General features: G+C 43.4%; 1 protein-coding gene across 2 annotated transcripts; it reads right to left on the bottom strand.

The window, feature by feature from the left end:
- Positions 1-3,110: 3,110 nt before the first annotated feature.
- On the bottom strand, positions 3,111-20,586 carry LOC307037884 (C-type mannose receptor 2-like). 2 transcript variants are annotated; one of them, XM_079679080.1, is made up of 8 exons: positions 20,454-20,586; positions 15,419-15,634; positions 6,941-7,971; positions 6,460-6,629; positions 5,868-6,084; positions 4,947-5,279; positions 4,741-4,841; positions 3,111-4,281 (listed from the first exon to the last, which is right to left on the bottom strand). In XM_079679080.1, exons 3-8 carry the CDS (start codon positions 6,975-6,977, stop codon positions 4,165-4,167), a joined length of 975 nt encoding a protein of 324 aa, XP_079535206.1. In that variant the 5' UTR covers positions 6,978-7,971; positions 15,419-15,634; positions 20,454-20,586; the 3' UTR covers positions 3,111-4,164. The 2 variants fall into 2 exon arrangements, with proteins under 2 accessions (XP_079535206.1, XP_079535207.1); XM_079679081.1 differs by lacking the exon at positions 6,941-7,971.
- Positions 20,587-20,590: the final 4 nt, after the last annotated feature.

Below are 20,590 nucleotides of genomic sequence, written 5' to 3'. Positions count from 1 at the left end.
GCTCAATAATGCCAGCTGACAGCATCTCATCAATAGCGCTGTCTGCTGCTGTCTGATGGGCCAGGGGAAGGCGGCGGGGGCGTGTCTTGACGGGCCGTGCGTCGCCCGTGTCGATATCGTGCTGCACCAGGTGTGTCAGGCCCACTTCCTCTTCTGTCAGAGCAAAAATGTCCTTAAACTCCCACAGCACTTGCCACAGTTCCTCCCGCTGCTCGGGTTTTAAGTCATCACAGCTGCGTTTCCACACCTCCTTCACTGCCGCCCGTCTGTCCCCCTTTAGAGCTGCAGGTTGTTGTTCCGGGGCCGGGGGCCGTACATCAACTGGAGTACGGGGTGTGGGATTGGGGCTGGGGTTAGCATTGATGACAGGGGGCATGGCTGCAGGGGGGGGGGTTTGGGGTGGGGGAAGTGTTTCAGTCACTCTTGATGTAGGTGGGTGTGGTGTCGTGGCAAGTGTGGGGTGCACCATTTCAACTGTGGGACCCCCTGGAAAGGCCAGCGTGTTCCTCCCCAGGTCTAGCACACAGCGTGCAACCCGCAGAAAGTCAAGTCCTAATATGCAGGAGTCCTGTACTGCCGCAACCCACACCTTAACAGACACTGACAGCCCCCCCACCTGTATAACCACCACCCCTCTCCCAAGCATAGGGGCTAGCTCACCGGTTACTGTTCGCAGTTTCACCAGAGTGGGTGTCAACCGTGTCCCCGCTGGGACCACGTCCGGTCTCATCAGTGTCGCTGTGGAGCCGGTGTCAACAAGGGCCGTCCATGGGGCCCCTGCCAGGGTGACGGGGACATGGCAGAAATCCCCCGCGTGAGTCCAGCCCACCACCCTCACAGACTCTGCGATGTCGTTTGCTTCTGGGGGAAGCGGAGCCCCGCTCCCCCCTCCGTGCAGCTGGGCTCTGTCCACTGGAGACCAGGCAGGATGGGACCCAACGGCGGGGGTCTGTGACGTCCCATTTACACAGACCCGGGGGCGTTTCCCTGAATATCAGCATTCATGGGGCACCTTGTGCTAATATGGCCGACCTGGCCGCACCCCCAACACACCAGAGGACCCCGACGAGGACGGTTGCTGCCCTGCGGCGATTGCAGTGCCATAGCACGGATTAGCTCAGTCAACTCAGCCGCCCATGCTGGTTTCTCTTGTCCTGGCTCCTCCTGTCTCACCGTTCTCACAACCGGGCCGCCTCCCGTGTGCGTGCTCTCTGCCGCCCCTCCTACAACCTCTCTCTCCAACGCCAGCTCCAGTGCTTCCTGCAGAGAGCGGGGATGTGCCAGTTGTGTCTGGACGCGCAGCTCCCTGGGGGTTATGGCCCGGATAAACTGGTCCCTAGCCAGCTCGCTCTGCACCTCAGGGGACATGTGGCTGTATGCCCTTCTCGCCAGGGTTTCAATGTCATTAGCCAATATGCGGAGCGGCTCACCCGGCTGTCTCTGTCTGCTTGACAGCTCCGAACGCAGCACCCCAGGCTGGCTGCATTGTCCAAACCCCGCTTCAGAGCCCCAACCAAGGCCCCATAGTCAGTTCTTTCAGCCGGGCTGAGCAGTAGCAAACAGGATAAAGCTTCATCTGTAATACACAGGGCCAGCTGGAGCGCCTTATTGTCCTCAGACCAGCCCACAGCCCGTGATAACAGTTCAAATTGGGCATGGAAGGCTTCCCAGTCGGCTTTACCGTTGTATTTCGGTGTTTTAACTTGGAGCCGGGCGCCGCCATCATTGTTTACAACCGGCGCCGCGCCACTCCCGGGGGAGGTCCCTGCGCCGACGTGCCGCTTCCCGCCGGCCGAGTCGAAACCGGCAGCAGCATTTAATTCACGCCATAAATTGTCTTCTGAGTCACGCCATAAGCCATCCATCTCCTCCTTGACTTTCGGACGAGCTCCGGTCCGGTTCATCTGTGCTTCCATTATTTACCGGCCGATGAAGCAGAGCTAACGTTAGCCGAGTCAGTGCTAGCTGCGGCTACCGACGATTAGCGGATAAAACTCTGTTTTTTTTGTTGTTTTTTTTTACTTCTGACACCAATGTAACGTCCACCCGGACGTGTCGGAATGACGAGTGAAGCGTTCTCAAGTTAAACAGGTTTATTAACAACCAACGGCTCTCATCCGTCCTTTCTCACTCTCTCTCCTCTCGCGCCAACCTCTCACTCACCTCCACGCGCCCACCACAGACACACACACACCAAACCCTCTGCTCCCCAACCCCGCCCCTACCTGCTCTCCTCACAGAAGCCTGACACAAACAGTTAACAGAACACTTGAAAAATAAATGCAGATCGCTACAGTATGGAGGAGTGGATTGAGCAGTGCCTATCTCCAGAAAAAAAAGCACCTAAACTACGACATGCAGAGCTACGTGAAGAGCAGGTAGACCAACTGGAAAAGTACCACCATTCAAAAGCTTTCTGATGCGGGTCTTGAAACAAAGCAGAGAAATTATGACTGTTAGTGGCCACAGGTGCGAAAGCTCTCTCCAGAGCTACTGGAAGCCCAATCTCGGGGACCGGAGAAAGTGGAGTAATATTCTCGCCACGCCAAGCAACAGCCTCGAACAACCTCAACCTATACAAGTGACCACGTAAGCCATGCTACTGATGCTGAACAGTTTTTCAGTGGATGCACAATAAACAGCAACATACACATTAATGTAAATAAACAGCCAAATAATGGATCAACGCTCTCTGTCTAATATGTTCGCTTGCTGTTAGTGTTGTTGCATAGCAACCACCTTGCACTATGCGTCGGGCCGAACCACGCCCCTTAGCTGTGATATAATGAGCATATACCACGGCCTGTCGTGAGCTACTGCTTAAATATATATATATATATATATATATATATATTTGTTAACTTGTATAAGTGCTGTGTCTGTACCTATATACCGCTGATGTCAAGGCTTTCTGTGTATATAAGGTTTAATGTAAATATATATTTTTCTTGAATAAAGCAGAACAAATATCTATACATCTATATTGAGAATCAGGAGGCCATAAATTGTCTAGAATCAGGGAAATAACCATTCTGGCCAATAACCAATACCAGCCAATAATCCAACATGTGAGAAATAACTGAATAAATAATTCAAAGAAATAACATCTCTTTATTGGATATAGTTTATTCTTCATAGGGATTTTTTTTTTTAAACAACATATTCATTACACGAAGATACATGACAAAAAACAACATTAAATCTTATAATAATAGTTAAGAAGCTGGAACCAGCGAATATTCAGCATTGTTGCCAGAAGGATGTTTGAGTAACGTAAAACGGTTATAGATAATTTAAGGAAATTTGCCTCAAGTTTATATCCTTAATAAGGATGAAAATAATACAATTCATTATTTTGTATTTAAATTATTTGAAGATATTCTCACATTACATTCATTACATTTTTTGTGGTCGCAATGCAACGAAAACTGATATTTAATTTGTTTAAACGTTAAAGGTAATCATTTTTATTTAATATCTTAATTTATAATCTAATAATATCTAATCTATCAAATGTCACACAAAAGAGTAAAATGCCTGTTATATATCCCACAGCCAGAGGGAATTAAAACCGAAGAGATTCAGTTTATGACCACATAGCACAAAGAAAAGCATTACATCTTCATATTCTGGAAGCTGATTCACCAATTAGAGGAACATGTCTTAAAGTTTCATCCCTAAAGAAAAGGAGCAATAAGCACAATGTTTAACTCATTTGAAGATATTAATAACAGTGAGTAATTGCAAACACATTTTTAGGATAAAATATAAGTTTCAAATGAAGAATTAAGTTGTTGTATGAAAATGACTTTAAAGATGCATTAGAGGTCATCATGTTAATTGGTAATAAGATTTCCTGGAATTGCCCTTTATTAAATCTTATATTATTTTAAAATGTCTCATTATATTTTATCTGAAAAAAACATATAAAAAGTCACAAAATAGGAAAATAAATCCACTTTTTCGCAGGTCAAGCAGATACATGAACAGTTAAAACCCCAAACATATTAACTTCAAAACCATATAGAACAAGAGAAAACATTAAAGCCCTTATCTTATCTCACTACTGATAGATTATTCAGATCATTGTTGCAGCTGTATTCTGTAACACGAGGACTTTGAGGAAAGAAACACACTTTTCTCTGATAAAAGCAATTCAGCAATTCAGAGCTCATCCCTCTTCTTCTTCTCCTCCTTCTTGAAGACTTGTCCATCCGGCTGCTTCCTCCAGGCCAGTTGGACGTTGTCGTCCAATCCCTGGGCCCTCAGGTTCTTTTTCGCCTGAGACACAAAAACTCATGATCATTATCGTTCCAATAAAAACAGATGATGTATCTTTAGTTCACTCATCTGAAATGGTAGCTGTTCCCCTTATTTCTTCCAGTGTAAAGGCTTACCTCAGGTTATGGAATAGTATTTGTACATGTTCCTAATGCATTTGGTGGCATGTGGCTAAGTTTCTGCTATTTACTTCTGCACATATTTACACGTCTTCTTCCTAAATGCTTGGGTCCTGTTATTTGTGGCCAAAGTATTGAATGTATAATGGATATAGAATTTCATTCATGTTCCTCTTGGTCCATTTCATTCGTATTGAAATTCATTTACTACATTTTCCTTCGTTGAATTAATTATTCTTTAATAGTTATTTGTTTCCTTCCTCTTTCGTCTCTTGTTCTCATGTCATGTGAATTTCCTTTCTGGTGACGATTTTGCATAAAAGTAGAAAACATGATTTACCTCCACCAACATCGCATCCAGAAAAGCGGGGTCGTTCAGATCCACACCGTTTGGTTTCTCCACCCTCACCTTTATCACATGCACTGAAGCAGGCACATCCTCTAGAAACACAAACAAACTTCATCAGTCACAAAGTTTATGGTGTCTTCTTTTTCAACAGACTCAATATCATCACTTGCTTTGACGCAGCTTTGAATTTTACTCACGTTTGTAGCAGATGAAATGTTTCTCCACTCCACAGTCCAAGTCCTCCCATTTTCCAGAGTTGTTGAAAGCTGCAGCCACACAAACCTTTGAAACTCTGAGGTCAGGTTTATTTGCTGCCCAGTACTTGAAGGAGGAGCTACTTCCATCGGACCACTTCCAGGAGTCTCTGTAGAGGCCGATCCAAACAACCCTTCCAGAAAACAGATCATCAATCAGCTGGTTCTCTGCCGGGTTTCTCACACTGGCCAGGTCTGTGTGGTGTTCTCTGCAGTAGCTCTGGGCCTCAGTCCATGTCATTGCGCTCTCAATGAGGACAAATGTTGCACTCGGCCCTGAAAATGTACCCCAGAGAAGCTTAGTAGAGGCACCACGACATACAGCCTGACATCAATGCCACATCTCTGGTGGTATTGATGCCTTTATAATATAAAACATTACATTTAAATCCCACAAATGTGTACTTTGTAATTTGTAGTTCTGGGGTTTTTCAACACATAAATGTTGGCAAGAAACTTTAGTAGTATCAGTGGAAGAAGTATTCAGATATTTTAGTAAAAGCAGGAGTACAACGATGTGAATATACTGTGTTACAGGTTAAAGCTTCATTCAAATGATATTGATTCTATATTGTTCTTATTCTGTTTAGTTCAGATGTATAAGATGTAAAACTACAATTCTAAAACAAGTTTGCAAAAAATGTGTGTATACATAATTTCCTTTTACGTTATTATTTAAATGAAACCATGTGAGAATTTTAGTGAAAAGGGAAATGTCTTTAGTGGAACTGCTAACAAAAGAAAAAAAGTCACAAAGAAAAAAGGTTGGGAACCGCTAGTTAGATAAAGACCAATGCATTGTATTTCAGAAGCTTAAGATATGATTTTAAATGTGTAATATTAATTTCAAGTTTATTTTCTTACCTGTGACATCAAAGCAGACCGCCCAATAGCGGTATTTACAATACTGATCACCCCATATTCCACTAGAATTAAGCATTAAGCATTGTTCAATTGGCTTGTTGTCTGGTTGATTATCCGGCCATGGTCTGAACTCCGTCTCCCCCGGTCCGTAGAAGCTTGGGTCTGACATCGACCACCTCCACGTGTCCCGGTCCTCGTACAGCCCTATCCAGGCTGACTGAAAGCAAGACATTGTTATAATTATTACATCCTGTTGAAGCTTTTAAAGCTGCTGCTTGAGAAAATGTGTATGTTTAATAAAGAGAAGGTTTGTTTTGCCTTCATGAGACCAGCCTTGGTACGTGGTGATCTAAAGGGAATCCCCTCAAGTCAGCATTCATTTACAGCCTTGTTACTCTGAACCTCTTCCATTTTATTACAGGGTTTGATGCTATAGCTTTGGCTTAAAACATTTTCAACTCTGTTTTAATACTCAGGTTCCCATAGGACTTTAAAACAGGTTTAGCTTTCTGGAATAATCTCTCCTTTTTAAATTTGACTCTAAAATAAATGCAATTCATTTGAATCAAAAGACAGAGAAAAGTGACCTCACTTGGTTGTATTGGCCTGCCATGTCGTTCAGGAGCTTCACAACCTCAATGCTGTCTACAGTGGCCAGGTCTGTGTGTTTCTCTCTGCAGTATCTCTGTGCTTCAGACATGTTCTTTGTTTCATTAACAAAATGGTACTGACGTTCAGCATGTGAGGAGACAGCGCTCAGCCCTGCAGAGACACACACATTCATTTAGGCTATAACTTGACTTTTTGAATCACATTTTACTGTAATATGGCGCATCAATATACATACTTTCTACTTCAAACAATTCACAGTGAAATATGTAGCTTCCAGCTGCACTTCATTTAGTTGTTTTTAAGCAATTACCTTTCAAACAAAAGGTGTTAAGAATGCAAAACAATTAATTATCAAATAGAATCAGAAATGTCTTCTCTAGTTATTTATCTCCCCACCCCTCAGGTTTACATGAAATAATCAAAAACACATAAAAAGATATCCAAATAAATAAAACACTTGCCTGCAGCTGCCATGATCAGCAGCAGAACTACGTCCATCGTTATTTGCTCTCTGACTGAAACTGTTGTTACAGCTGATAGTGTTTCTCATGAATGTCTTTGAGCAAGCTATTGTCATCCGTCTTCATGCAAGGTCAGACGCAACAGATGTTTGCATAGGCAAATTGTTCGGGTTATGTTAAATACAGGACCCTGTCGCAGAAAATGACTTGAGAATCAAAATCAGAATTCTGAAGTAGGTTTACACATATGAGGAATTTGCTTTGGTTTATGTGGTGCATACAAAGACGAAGAAAATATGTAAGTAAACAAAATAAAAATAGAACTGTTATAACAGCTATTTAGAAAAACGTTTTAAGAAAATAGAATTCTCTAAGAAACTGGGGACAGTCAAATAAAACATGAACAATACTATGTACTCTATCCAAAGTGGAGAGCTGTGCTGATATAAAAGAGGTCATGTGGAGAAGAAATATGCACCACATTTGTAGGATTCGCACAATGTGCCTTAATGTAATACATAATGTTTTTCTGGGGTGGGTAGAAGTCAGTGTCCGAGGGGGTCCCGGGCCTTGTTGATCAGACCGGTAGCAGAGGGGAGGGAACTGTTCAGGTGGCGAGAGGTTTTGGTCCTGATGGAGCGCAGCCTCCTCCAGAGGGGAGAGGGGTAAACAGTTTGTCTGCAGAGCGGATGATACGCTGAAACCTTCCTTTGTCCTTATCTGTAGCTGCAGCGTACCAGATGGTGATGGAGGAGGAGAGGATGGACTCGATGATGGTGGTGTAGAAACCATCATCGACTTTGGCAGGTAGAATTTCTCCAGCTGCAGCAGGAAAAACATCTGGTGCAGCTGGGAGAGCTTGTACCGAATGTCCCGCAGAGGAAACCGGTGGTGGTTGGTGATGTGTCATGACCGATAGGAGCCTGGTTTGAAGACCTGCTACAGGCGCAGACAGAGCAGTTAAGCACGAAAACTAGAGAGTCCGCCTCCATGGAAGTCCACTAGAAGTTACGTTTCAGGAGGGATAGGGTCTGATTGATACCCGGGTGGAAGGCAAAGTGGGAAGAATGGGAGAATAGGAGAACTTGTGAGCGGTCAGGTATAACGGTTATCTGGACTGTTACCTGGATCTGGTTGGTCTTTCTATGTTCATTTCAAGCCTTTATTCATCCAGGTGTATCCCTTGAGATCATTGATCTGTTTTTCAAGGGAGACCTGCTCAAGTAGGTTCCACATGAAACATAAAAACATAAACCACAAAACAGCAAAAAGGACATCATACAGCATCATTACAGGGATTACAAGTTACATAACTATCCACACGATTGAGTAGCATCCAACCAAGCTTTAAAAACTTTTAGTGGCACCAGATTGCTCAGTTTCCATTTCATTTGCAGACTATTCCAAGACATCTGCACATCTAAAAGATATCTTCCCTAAGACAGTCCTGGTAGTTGGCACATTTAATAAAACCACAGCATTCGATCTCAGGCAGTAGCCACTTACAATTCACTGTGAGATCAGGGAGCAGATGTAGGATGGAAGTTTCCCTAACATGGCTTTGTATATAAAAATGCACCAGTGACTGAGCCTCCGTACAGTTAGCGAAGGCAAACCAGCCCTTGCATACAGGGTACAGTGATGGGTTAATACTTTACAGTTTGTCACAAATCTCAGTGCGCTGTGATATGCAGCATCTAACTTGCTCAGGTAATTGGCAGGTGCATTCATATAAAACAAATCACCATAGTCCAGCACAGGTAAAAAGGTCACAGAGGCTTTTCCTGGCCTCAAGAGAGAAACAGGACTTGTTTTTGAAAAAGAAACCTAGCCTAACCCTCCGTTTTTTAAGCAGATTGTTGACATGAAGTTTAAAAGTGAGACAATCATCAAGCTAGATATCAAGGCATTTGAAACAGGCAACCACTTCAAGTATTATTCCTTGCGCAGCAACAATATCCAAAACAGGCTCTGGTGTCTTTTTAGCTTTTGAAAAGAGCATTACCTTAGTTTTATCAACATTTAAAAGAAACTTTAGTTCAGAGAGCTGCGTCTGGATAATATTAAAAACAGCCTGTAATTCAACAACAGCCTCCTTAATGGAGGGACCTGCACAGTACATCACGGTATCGTCCGCATAAAAATGTAAGGTTGCTCCATCGATATTTTCACCTAAACTATTGATGTAGATAGAGAATAATAGCAGACCTAAAACAGAACCTTGTGGTACACCATTAGTAATGTTTAACCACTCAGAAGACAGCCCATCAAACTGAACACATTGGAACCTTTCAGAGAGGTAGTTCACAAACCACCCCACTGCATGGCTGGATATGATACTGACTAGCCTCTGCTTCAAGATGTGATGATCGACAGTATCAAACGCTTTGGACAGGTCAACAAATAGAGCTGCACAACTCTGCTTATTATCTAAAATACTCGCCATATCATTCATCACTTTCATTGTCGCAGTGATGGTGCTATGTTGCTTTCTGAAACCTGACTGATGTTTAGACAGGATGTCATTTGTACATAAAAACACCTTTTCCTGTTCACTCACTAGGCGTTCAAGAACCTTCGCCAGAACTGACAATTGAGAGATGGGCCTATAATTATTTAATAAAGTGGCCTCCCCTCCTTTTAGTAAAGGCAGGACATAAGCTGACTTCCATATTTTTGGAATTGTATTTGTGCTGAGGGAGAGGTTAAAAAGAGTAGTGAGAGGTGGAGCAAATAGGGTTGCAAAATTCCGGGAATTTTCAAAGATGGAAACTTTCCACGGGAATTAACGGGAATAAACGGGAATTTATGGGAATCTTCTAAATTGAAGGTTGGCTCTTCATGGGGAACTTAAACATAGTTGGGGAAAGTATATTTTAGCATAATCTTGACTAAAACAAATAGATGCCATTCAAGTACACTTGAATATCCATGCCATAGCACACTGCTAAGCCTTAGTGCATGGCTATTGAGACCACACAAAGGTTCGCAACAGGCTCACAAGTGTGAGAGTGGAAAAACTGGTTGGCATTCGGGCAAACCTATGGCTCTTTGAGCCTGACACAGAGCCATCCTCAACAAGGCTGGACAGTGACACTGAAGAGGAAGAATCAGAGTTGGATGTTGATGAGGCCCAGGAAGAGCCCATCGACTGAGAGGCTTTAGCAAAAATGCAGAGGATTGCTTGAAGGAAGATTTGCATGTTTAATGGGACTTTTTGGAGGGAGAAGGGCTCTTTTCATTTAACATTTTGAATTGGAATTTGTGGGGATCTTTGGATGGGGTGTGCATTTTTGTTCATTTTTTAATGAGTGGGTTTGGGGTGGATGAGTAACATTTAACTCAACATTCCTGTTTTCGTTCTTCAATGAAACAAATAATTGTTCAATCAAATAATTTAAAGTTGTTCTGTTCTACTTAAAAAAAAAAAAAGTTGAAATGTCATGTTTTTTTGTTTAATTTTGCATCGAATATTTCCAAAATTCCCCAGCTTAACTTCCCATGGACACTTTCCGGAAATTTACCGGAAACTTTCCGCCCCTTTGCAACCCTAGGAGCAATACAGTCTGCAGCTATCTTTGAAAAGAAAGGTTCTACGTTGTCCGGGCTTCACTAACAACATCAACAGTAAAAGGAGTAAAACTGAAAGGGTTTTCATGACCACATTGTTCAGAGTCACGGACTGTGGTGTTCACAGAAGCAGAGTTAGTGACAGAATCAAACAGCGAGCCACAGGACACAAAATGCTCATTAAAACTATTTAACATGGTGGCCCTGTCCGATATAGAGCCAGATGCTGTGGTAAGGCACGGAGGTAGCTCATTACGGATTTCACCGGTAGATATCGATTTTATGGCTTTCCAACATTTTGCAGGATTATTCAGGTTCTTTGTGGTAACTGATAGATAATACTTAGACTTAGCACTTTTGATTTGCGATTCGAAGCTATTTCTTAGCTACCTAAAGCGTAGCCATTCTACCTCTGAGCCTGTTTGCCTAGCCTTTGCCCAGGCCTTGTTTCTCTCATGAAGGAGACTAGACAATTCAGCAGAAAACCAAGGATTGTCTCGTCCTTTCACTCTAAATGTACGCAGGGGTGCATTTCTATCAATAATTTCCATAAAACGAAGATAAAAATAAGACCATGCAGTTTCAACATCATCACACAGATCATTTTTTTCCAATCAAAACCAAACAAATCATACAAAACCCTGCTCCACAACATTTTTTGTTTCTCTCTTATACCTCATTCACACCAACGCAACTCCGGTTCAAGCTCCGTGTGAGAGCTTTTCAGGTTCAGAACCGGTTCTTCGGTTTAGCTCCGGCTCTTTTCCCACCGCCCAGAGTCCGACTGGTGCTGCGTCATTGCGTCATCGTTTGCGTCATGACGTAACCGTTTGTGTGCCTGCTTCATAAAGCCAAATCCGCGCGGAAACCCCTCACAGCTCACACCGACAACAACAACAAGGACCGATTGTGTTGAAGCGTTACTCGTTTTGGCTTTGCTCTGTCGAAACGAAAACGTATACTGATAATGCGAGGTTTACCCCTTTGGACTTTTGTGTCCCTAATTGTGGCTGCAACACAGTGATCACTCAAATCATTAGCAAATACTCCCACATATGAGTGTTTATGGGGAACATTAGTTAAGATGAGATCAATTAAGGAGGGTTTATTTGTGAACTTAATGTTAGGGCGAGTAGGACTGTCTACAATCTGAGTAACATTCAATGAGATACAAAGGTTTTTAAAATCCTCTGATACTGCAGTTAACCAGTCCCGGTTAAAATCTCCAAGTAATGGATGTTTAGAGCCCTCCAGCCAGTGCCTCCATTCTTCCAGTGCAAGCTTCACAGCAAGCAGCTCCCTGTTGCCAACGTCATGGTTGCGCTCAGACGTCTTCAAGCATCTTCTCAACAATAAACTGTAGAGATGTGTCAGGCCTCAGGATGAGTAAGAATAGAGGCTGACAAGAAATGTCTCTTCAGCTCTGAGAAGGCAGGATCAGTCTGAGGAGTCCACAAGACATGGATTGCTGGGGAGGTGGGTTGGTTGAGAGGAATGGCCACACGACAGTCTCTGATATATCGACAACAAAAATGTGTAAACCCCAAAAGACGCTGGAGCTGAATCCTGCTGGAAGGTTTGGGGCATTGTGCCACAGCTTGGTCCTTCTCTGGGTCTGCTTTCACCTACTCCCGCTCGATGAGGTAGCCAAGAAAATCAACTGAATCCAAAATCAAAGCAGAAAAATTATAATTTATTTTGATAGTTCTACAAAATAATATTTAAAAACATTGAAACACATTTTTGTTACACAATATATATATTTTTTAATATTGTTTTAATTATATTTTTCATTAGTTTTACCAAAATAACTTGATTTAATTGTATTTAAAATAACATTTCCAAAGAAAATCCTTCAAATCTGCCCATTCAGTTTCTGCTTGAATGTGAAGGGTTCAATTAAAGAAACTCGTCTGGTCTCTGCGAAGTGAAGAGACGAGCTGATTGGTGGTCCTGCTGTAAATTCACAGAGGGCCAGCTAGGGTAACTCAACGAGAGAGTAATGTCAAATGACAGTACAATTGACCAATCATATCTTCCCTCTAAATGGGTGGGTTTTATTATCGCGGACTTTATGAAAAGTTCCGCCCGCTGTGAAGCTTTTCTTGTTTCCATAGCAACAACAACTTCCTATCAACAGCACATGTTGGCTGTGTTCCTCCATTGTACGTGAGAATATTAAGATGACAACAAGTTACACAAAAACTGAATGGTTCAGGATGTCACGGAGGACATCGTGCACCAGAGCCTGGAAGACAGCTGGGGCATTGGTCCGAATGGCATCTCTAGATACTCTAAATGGCGTCTTCCACTTGTCTGCTTGACGGACCAGCTGGTAGGCGTTCCTGAGGTTGGGCTTTGAGAAGATGGTGGCTTCCTGTAGTTGTTCGAAGTCTTAGTTGATGAGGGGCAGGGCATATTTGTTTTTGATGGTGATGTTGTTACAATGCAGGGGCGCAGAGAGTGGTCTTTCTTGGACACAAAGAAAAAAAGGTTCACGCTTCGGTCTGGACAAGTTAAACCAACAGCTGGATGGAAGAGAGGCCCAAGGAAGAAGATCTATGGCGCTTATTTACACCCAGAGGTGGAAAAGGTACTCAGATCTTGTACTTAAGTAAAAGTAGAAGTACCAGAGTGTAGAAATACTCTGTTACAAGTACAAGTCCTGGAATCAGAATGTTACTCAAGTAAAAGTAGAAAAGTATTGGCATCAGAATATAAAAGTAAAAGTACTCATTTGCAGATTGGCCCATTTCAGAAAAATATATATTAAATGTTTTGATTATAATTATTGGTGCATTCAAGTGTTATCAAAGTTGGTATTATATCTTACTGTAAGTACAGTACTTGAGCAAATGTACTTAGTGACTTCCCACCTCTGTTTACACATTATAGTGTAAATATGGGAGTGACAGTGGTTAACAACTATCTTGTGTTGAGAAAAACAAACAAATATAATTGTAATTTGATCTCCAAATAGAGTTAAAAATTACAACAAATTGTAGTTCAGGTTCCTACTCTGCAAACATAGTTAAATGTACTATGTGGTGTGGACCCATAGACACAAAGTGTTGAAATCAAATCTGAGAGTTTTAATTTGGGTATGCTGATTATGTTTTGATATAACATTCAAATCACACCATTTGCATAAAGTAAGAAAGGTCAAAGCAGCACAATGAAACAACCCAGAGGTTAAACCTGGAACAATACGTATGTTCTCTTTGGATGAGATCAACACTGTCAAAATACTACATTAAAAGTAAAATACCTGCATTTTGTGATTATAATCAGGAACAGGTACTCAAAGTATCAAAATGAAAGGTAATCAATACTTGCTCCTTAAGTCTATATGTTATGATATAATTTGTATCACCCTGTAATAATTCATTTTGTATTCACAATTAACTGTTAACAGTTCTTTACTATAAAGATGTTTTACAGTAAAACAGCTTTACTTTTGGTTAGAGTTTAACACTGTAAGGATGGTATGATATGCATGCAAAACTAATCTCAAACACAAGACACAGCAGGGCAGGAAGGACACCAGAGCCGTTTCTCAGTCCTCCAATACAGAAATAAAAAGGGTTTTGTTTGAAGATCTTTTTAGCTCGCTAGCGTCAGAGGCGTTGTGACTACTCCGTGTCCAGGGTAACAGACGCAATGACATCACGACACGTTGCCTTTACTTGATCAGAAAAAATTAAACATTAGAAACACAATACTAATAATATTTACTTTATTTATATGGAACCTTTCACGCAAGGTGCATCCCAAAGTGCTTTTCATCTTGCCTACGTCAGTTTCCGGTTTCACACATTCCTTCACATTTAGATTTTAATTTGCATTAAAGTATTTGGTGAGGCCTTCTAACATGTTTTTAAATATAACTGCGGTTGTAGTTGAAGAGTTTGTAAATTAACGAAGCTGTTGCCTGGCAACGCAATCGCACAACGTCACGTCCGTTAATTCCACATCCAAACGCATGGATTAACATTGATTTAATACATTAATGTAGCCTTTGTTTCTGCTAAAAGAGGTGTCGACCAGCTGGGGCAACAAGAAAATCGGCGTAATCGAGTGTGACTATTACAAAACAAATCATTATTATATTAATATTGACAATAACAACCGACCGTCGGGGTAGCATTTTCTTGGCATTTCCGGTTATCTCTCCACTGGTTAATATGGGTTAACAATAACTGTCACGTTTGAAGGGACAAAATCGTGACATCTTCACGTCTCCCAGCATGGTAAATCGTCACATGTTCACATCTTGTTGTGATACTGGGTTGACAAATGTTGCATTCGGCCCTGAAAATGGACCCTGGAGAAGTGCTGAGTAGTGGCACCACAACATACAGCCTGACATCAATGCCACATCTCTGGTGGAATTGATGCTTTTATAATATAAAATATTACATTTAAATCCCACAAATGTGCACTTTGTAATTTGTAGTTTTGGGGTTTTTCAACACATGAATGTTGGCAAGAAACTTTAGTAGTATCAGTGGAAGAAGAATTATTCAGATCTTTTAGTAAAAGCAGGAGTACAACGATGTGAATATACTGTGTTACAGGTTAAAGCTTCATTCAAATGATATTGATTCTATATTGTTCTTATTCTGTTTAGCAAAGATCTATAAGATTTAAAACGTACCTACAATTCTGAAACAAGTTTGCAAAGAATTATATATACATAATTTCCTTTATCGTTATCATTTAAATGAAACCATGTGAGAATTTTTGTGGAAAGGGAAATGTCTTTAGTGGAACTGCTAACAAAAGAAAAAAAGTCACAAAGAAAAAAGGTTGGGAACGGCTAGTTAGATAAAGATCAATGCATTGTATTTCAGAAGCTTAAAATATGATTTAAAATGTGTAATATTAATTTTAAGTTTATATTCTTACCTTTGACATTAAAGCAGACCGACCTTTGCGATTACAAGCATAACGACGACATTTTCCACCAGAATAAATGTCTATGCATTGTTCATGGTGCCAGTAGTCTGATTCATTATCCCCCCCCCATGGTCTGAACTCCGTCTCCCCCGGTCCGTAGAAGCTTGGGTCTGACATCGACCACTTCCAGGTGTCCCGGCCATCGTGCAGCCCTATCAAGGTTGACTGAAAGCACAAAATTGTTATAAATTATTACATCCTGTTGAAGCTTTTAAAGCTGCTGTTTAAGAAAATGTGTATTTTTAATAAAGAGAAGGTTTTGTTTTGCCTTCATGAGACCAGCCTTGGTACGTGGTGATCTAAAGGGAATCCCCTCAAGTCAACATTCATTTACAGCCTTGTTACTCTGAACCTCTTCCACTTTATTACAGGGTTTGATGCTATAGCTTTGGCTTAAAACATTTTCAACTCTGTTTTAATACTCATGTTCCCATAGGACTTTAAAACCGGTTTAGCTTCCTGTAATAATCTGTCCTTTTTAAATTTGAGATTCATTCAAGAAAAAAACCCATCAAATTATGTTCTTCATATAGCCTGAACTTACACTTACTGAGTGAAATGAACAGCATAAACTCTGATAGCCAATCCAAATTTAAATCCAATCCATCAAATATTTGTTGAGATATTTCAGTTTGGACCAAAGTAATGGACCAACTAACTTTTCCATCCCTAAAGTCATGTCTCTGGCATGGCTTAATATTAAAGATTGAGAAATAAAAAGTATAAGAAAAAATTATAAATGTGTTGCTCTGTTTATCTTTATGCTTTTCAATACAAGTGTGAATGAGCAAACTGCTGTCACTCATGTACGTTTTTAGGAATCAGATATAATATTAAAGTCCTTTCGAGTTTGCATAAAGTTAGAAAGGCACATTCAGGGTTTTGAGGGAGTATGCAGATGCTTCCTTCAGTAAAAATGAAGTAGAGGCAAAATCTGGCACAATACATCTCCTCTCTTTGGATAGGATGAGAACAAAATATGAAGGCCGGGCGGCACGACAGGTTGACCCCCACGACTCCTGAGCACGAGATCCGGGAAAACGACCTCTGCATACGCGGCCTCCGGAAGAGGCGAGACCGGAACAACGGGTCTCAAGTCAGTGATAGGGATCAAGGCCACGGGGGGCCCCCGTCGTGGAGGTCGTGCCGGCACCACCGGCTGCCCCAAATCCAAATGGGCCGCCTTCACCCGTTCCACAGAAACTCGCTACCACCCAGGTCGACCACAAGGTTTTTGTCCCCGTGCTCCAAAACACAGAAAGGTCTGTCGTAAGGAGGCCGCAGGGGACCCCTATGCGCATCATGCCGTATGAAAACGTGCTCGGCCAAGCGGAGATCCATGGGGACCCGGGACACTTGAGTACCATGTTGGGCAGTGGGAATCGGAGCAAAGGCCACGGCGGTCTCTTGCATGCAAACCCGCTCTGCTAACGCCGACCAGGGAACCAATGCGTTAGGGAGGAAATCCCCTGGAACTCTCAACGGCTGACCGTAAACCATCTCAGCCGTGGAACACTGCAGATCTTCCTTGGGCACGGTCCGCAGACCCAGCATCACCCAAGACAGCTCATTGACCCAATTTCCGTCCTTCAGGCCAGCTCTGAGCGCTGCCTTCATGGAGCGATGGAAACATTCACAGAGGCCGTTAGCCTGAGGGTGATAAGCGGTTGTCCTGTGAAGCTTAACCCCCAGACCACACGCCACAGCGTTCCAGAGCTCAACTGTGAACCCCGGTCAGAGGAAATGTCTGACGGGGTGCCAAACCGACACACCCACGTTCAATGAAAGCCCGGGCTGTGTCAGCCGCCGACGTCGACACGAGAGGAACTGCCTCCGGCAAACAGGTCGTCCTGTCCACCATGGTGAGGAGGTAGGACAAACCCTGAGAGGAGGGCGATGGACCCACGAGGTCGATGTTGACGTGGTCAAACCTCCTCTCCGGCACCATGAAACGTTCCAAAGGAGCTTTCGTGTGGCGATACACCTTAGCGCACTGACAAGCCACGCACTCACCAGCCCAAGTCCTCACGTCCTTTTTCAGTCCCCGCCAGACCAACTTCGCGGACACCAAGCGCACCAAAGGTTTACCGCCGGGGTGAGACAGGTCGTGCATCGCCTCGAAAACGGAGCGCCTCCAACTGGCGGGAACGACCGGCAACGGCAGGCCTGTGGAGACGTCGCACAGGAGAGTAACGCCTGCATCACCAAAAACCACGTCCTCCAAGCACAGCCCCAAGCTGTCCTCCTTCAGGGCCTGTACGCCGGGGTCCGTGACCTGGTCCTTTGCCATGCCGGTATAATCCAGGCCCAACTGGACGGCCCCGATGAAGACCCTGAAGAGGCAATCTGCGACCAGGTTCGATTTGCCAGCCACGCGTTTAATGTATGTGGTGAACTGAGATGTAAGACAGCTGCCGCTGCTGACGTGCAGAACAGGGCTCAGCCACTTTTGACATGGCGAACGTGAGCGGTTTGTGGTCGACAAACGCCGTAAACTCCCGACCTTCCAGCAAAAAATGGAAGTGCCGCATGGCCAGCCAGAGTCCAAGGAGCTCTCGGTCAAAAGCGCTGTACCTGCGTTTTCTGGTCGTCGGCTGACGGCTGAAAAAGGCGAGTGGCTGCCAAGCGCCCTCCACCCACTGCTCGTGCACCTCACCAACGGCGTAGTCCGACGCGTCTGTGGTAATGGAGATGGGATCCGTGGATGATGGGTGCGCCAACAGAGCCAACGCGGTCTTGACCTCCCTAAAAGCAGACTCAGCTTCCGCCGTCCAGTCGATCGCCTGGATGAGGGTTGTACCTTTCAAAGCCTCAAACAGCGGCCGCATAATGTGGGCGGCCCGGGCGATAAAACGGTGGTAGAAAGTCACCATCCCCAGGAACTCACGGAGCGACCGGGCTGTGAGTGGGCGAGGAAACGCCGCAACAGCCTCAAACTTCGCCGGCAGGGATGCTGCACCGCCTTTGGTGACGCGGTGTCCGAGGAAATCAATGTCAAAAACCCTTTTGCCACGTGTTGACTGAGCCTCGTAAAAAGCGCTCGGAGGTATGACAGGTGCTCTTCTACTGAAGCACTGGCGACGAGTATGTCGTCCAGGTAAACGAACACGAACGGCAGGTCCCGCAGCACCGAATCCATCAGGCTCTGGAACGTTTGGGCGGCGTTCTTGAGCCCAAAAAGGCATCTGCAGGAACTCCAAAAGTCCAAACGGCGTTATCACTGCTGTCTTAGGCACATCCAGGGGATGCATGGGAACCTGGTGGTAACCACGCACCAGGTCCACCTTCGAAAACACCAACGTGCCGTCACAGTCTTGAATGTGCGGCACCGGGTAGCGGTCAGGTGTTGTGGCGTCGTTGAGGCGCCGGTAATCCCCGCACGGGCGCCAACCGCCGTTCGGCTTGGGAACGACGTGCAGAGGAGAGGCCCAAAGACTGTCAGAATGGCGGACGATACCGCGCGTGGTAAAAACACTCTCCTGTGTCCCCACGCCGGCTTGTTACCGTCGCGTCCAGCCTCCCCAAACCTTACTCTTATGCCCCAAGCCTGTTTTTCAGGTTTCAGGCTCGAAAATGACATTCCCAGAACAAATGACCATATCTTCCCTTCTAAAAGGGTTAAATTAATAATCTTTTTTCTCAAAGTAATGATAAACCTGTGAGTTGGATGTAGAAAAAGTTAGAATCAATATAGATGTTTTTTATTTTAAAGAAAATTCCAATTGAACATGGTAAAAAACTGTAAATTATAGTGTCCATCCAAAAGATATTTTGTACTTATAGTGAAAACTAACCTTGGATGATGGGTTAGTAGACTAAAAGCTTTAGGAATCCAAAGTAAAACATATAATAAGTACCCTGTATCAAGATTGATGCAAAACAAGTGATATTTGACCTTTTTAGATAGATTTAGCAAAGAAAACCTCTTCTGGGGCCATTTGGGTGGATTTCCTTATCTCTGGCCCCCCCTCGATTTTGACATGTGACATCTCTTTCTGACCGTTAGAGCCAATAGAATCCAAGGGAAATTGTCCCGCACACACTCATGTTAAAAAAAAGGTTGCGTCTTAGCGCATTCAATCTTGCTACAGAGCGTAGGAATGGCCTGCTCTGATATTTGAAAACGGAATTGCAGTTTTATTGCTTATAGATTATCAGAACATTTCAAAGGGGACACAGCCCCATTGGATATTAACCTATGGATTGACTACAGCATCGTTTTTATCGTTTTAATGCCATTGAGGACCAGTTTTGACCAGACAAAACCAAGGTAAGCCATGTTAGCGTTTTAGGCTACCTAGCGCCACATGTTTTGATTTCCTTTTTTGTTGATAACGTCGCAAGTTTGTATCTTTCAGTGTTGAGGTGGGCACCGTTAGATTCTGTGTCTTTACGATTATAAACGATGGGTTGGATGTGCAGCTAGGATAAGTAATAAGGGAGCTAGGAGTGATTTTCGGTGCAGTAATAGGTTAGCATTTTTCACTCTGGGCTAATTCAGAGGGTCAGTGTTAGCATTGTGTAATTTTTTGAAAAGAATAATGAAGAAGATCAGTTAAATGAGTTTTTTCCCGTTATATGGATATAACATATTCAGTTTATTAAATATTAAGGTTCCTTAGACGTTGTTTCCTGCAAATGACGCGATTTCGGCCCCGGAACCGGGGAATAATATTTTTTTATTATAATTACTGTGAAATGTATTATGTTTTTGTCATTATTACAACAAATACACACTTGCAACTGATAATACTGGCAATGATTTTATATTTATTAGACTATTAAAAAAAAGATCATGCTCTAAATAAGTGGGGGTACGGCGTACCCCCGCATCCAACGCCCACTACACCACTGCCTATAGGCCTTGAATGTCAAGAATCTGGCGGGCCCTCTCGTGAGCAGATAAGCTAAATGTCTTAAGGAGAAGGGCCATAATCGCCTCATATTTGCCATGGTGCGGGGGTCCGCGATAAATCCCACCAACCTGGATGACATCGAGCTTCCCATCGCTGCTACCACATGGAAATATTTCAAATCCCTGTCACCGAGTTGTCGTCAGGCAAAGTGTGCATCCACGTGTGCGAACCACGCCGCGGCGGCATGCTCCCAAAACTCCGGCAG

Source organism: Notothenia rossii (assembly GCF_949606895.1).
Source record: "Notothenia rossii genome assembly, chromosome: 4".
Taxonomy (NCBI): domain Eukaryota; kingdom Metazoa; phylum Chordata; class Actinopteri; order Perciformes; family Nototheniidae; genus Notothenia; species Notothenia rossii.
Note: the sequence above shows the minus strand (reverse complement) of the source record. Positions and strands in the feature narration are given on the sequence as shown.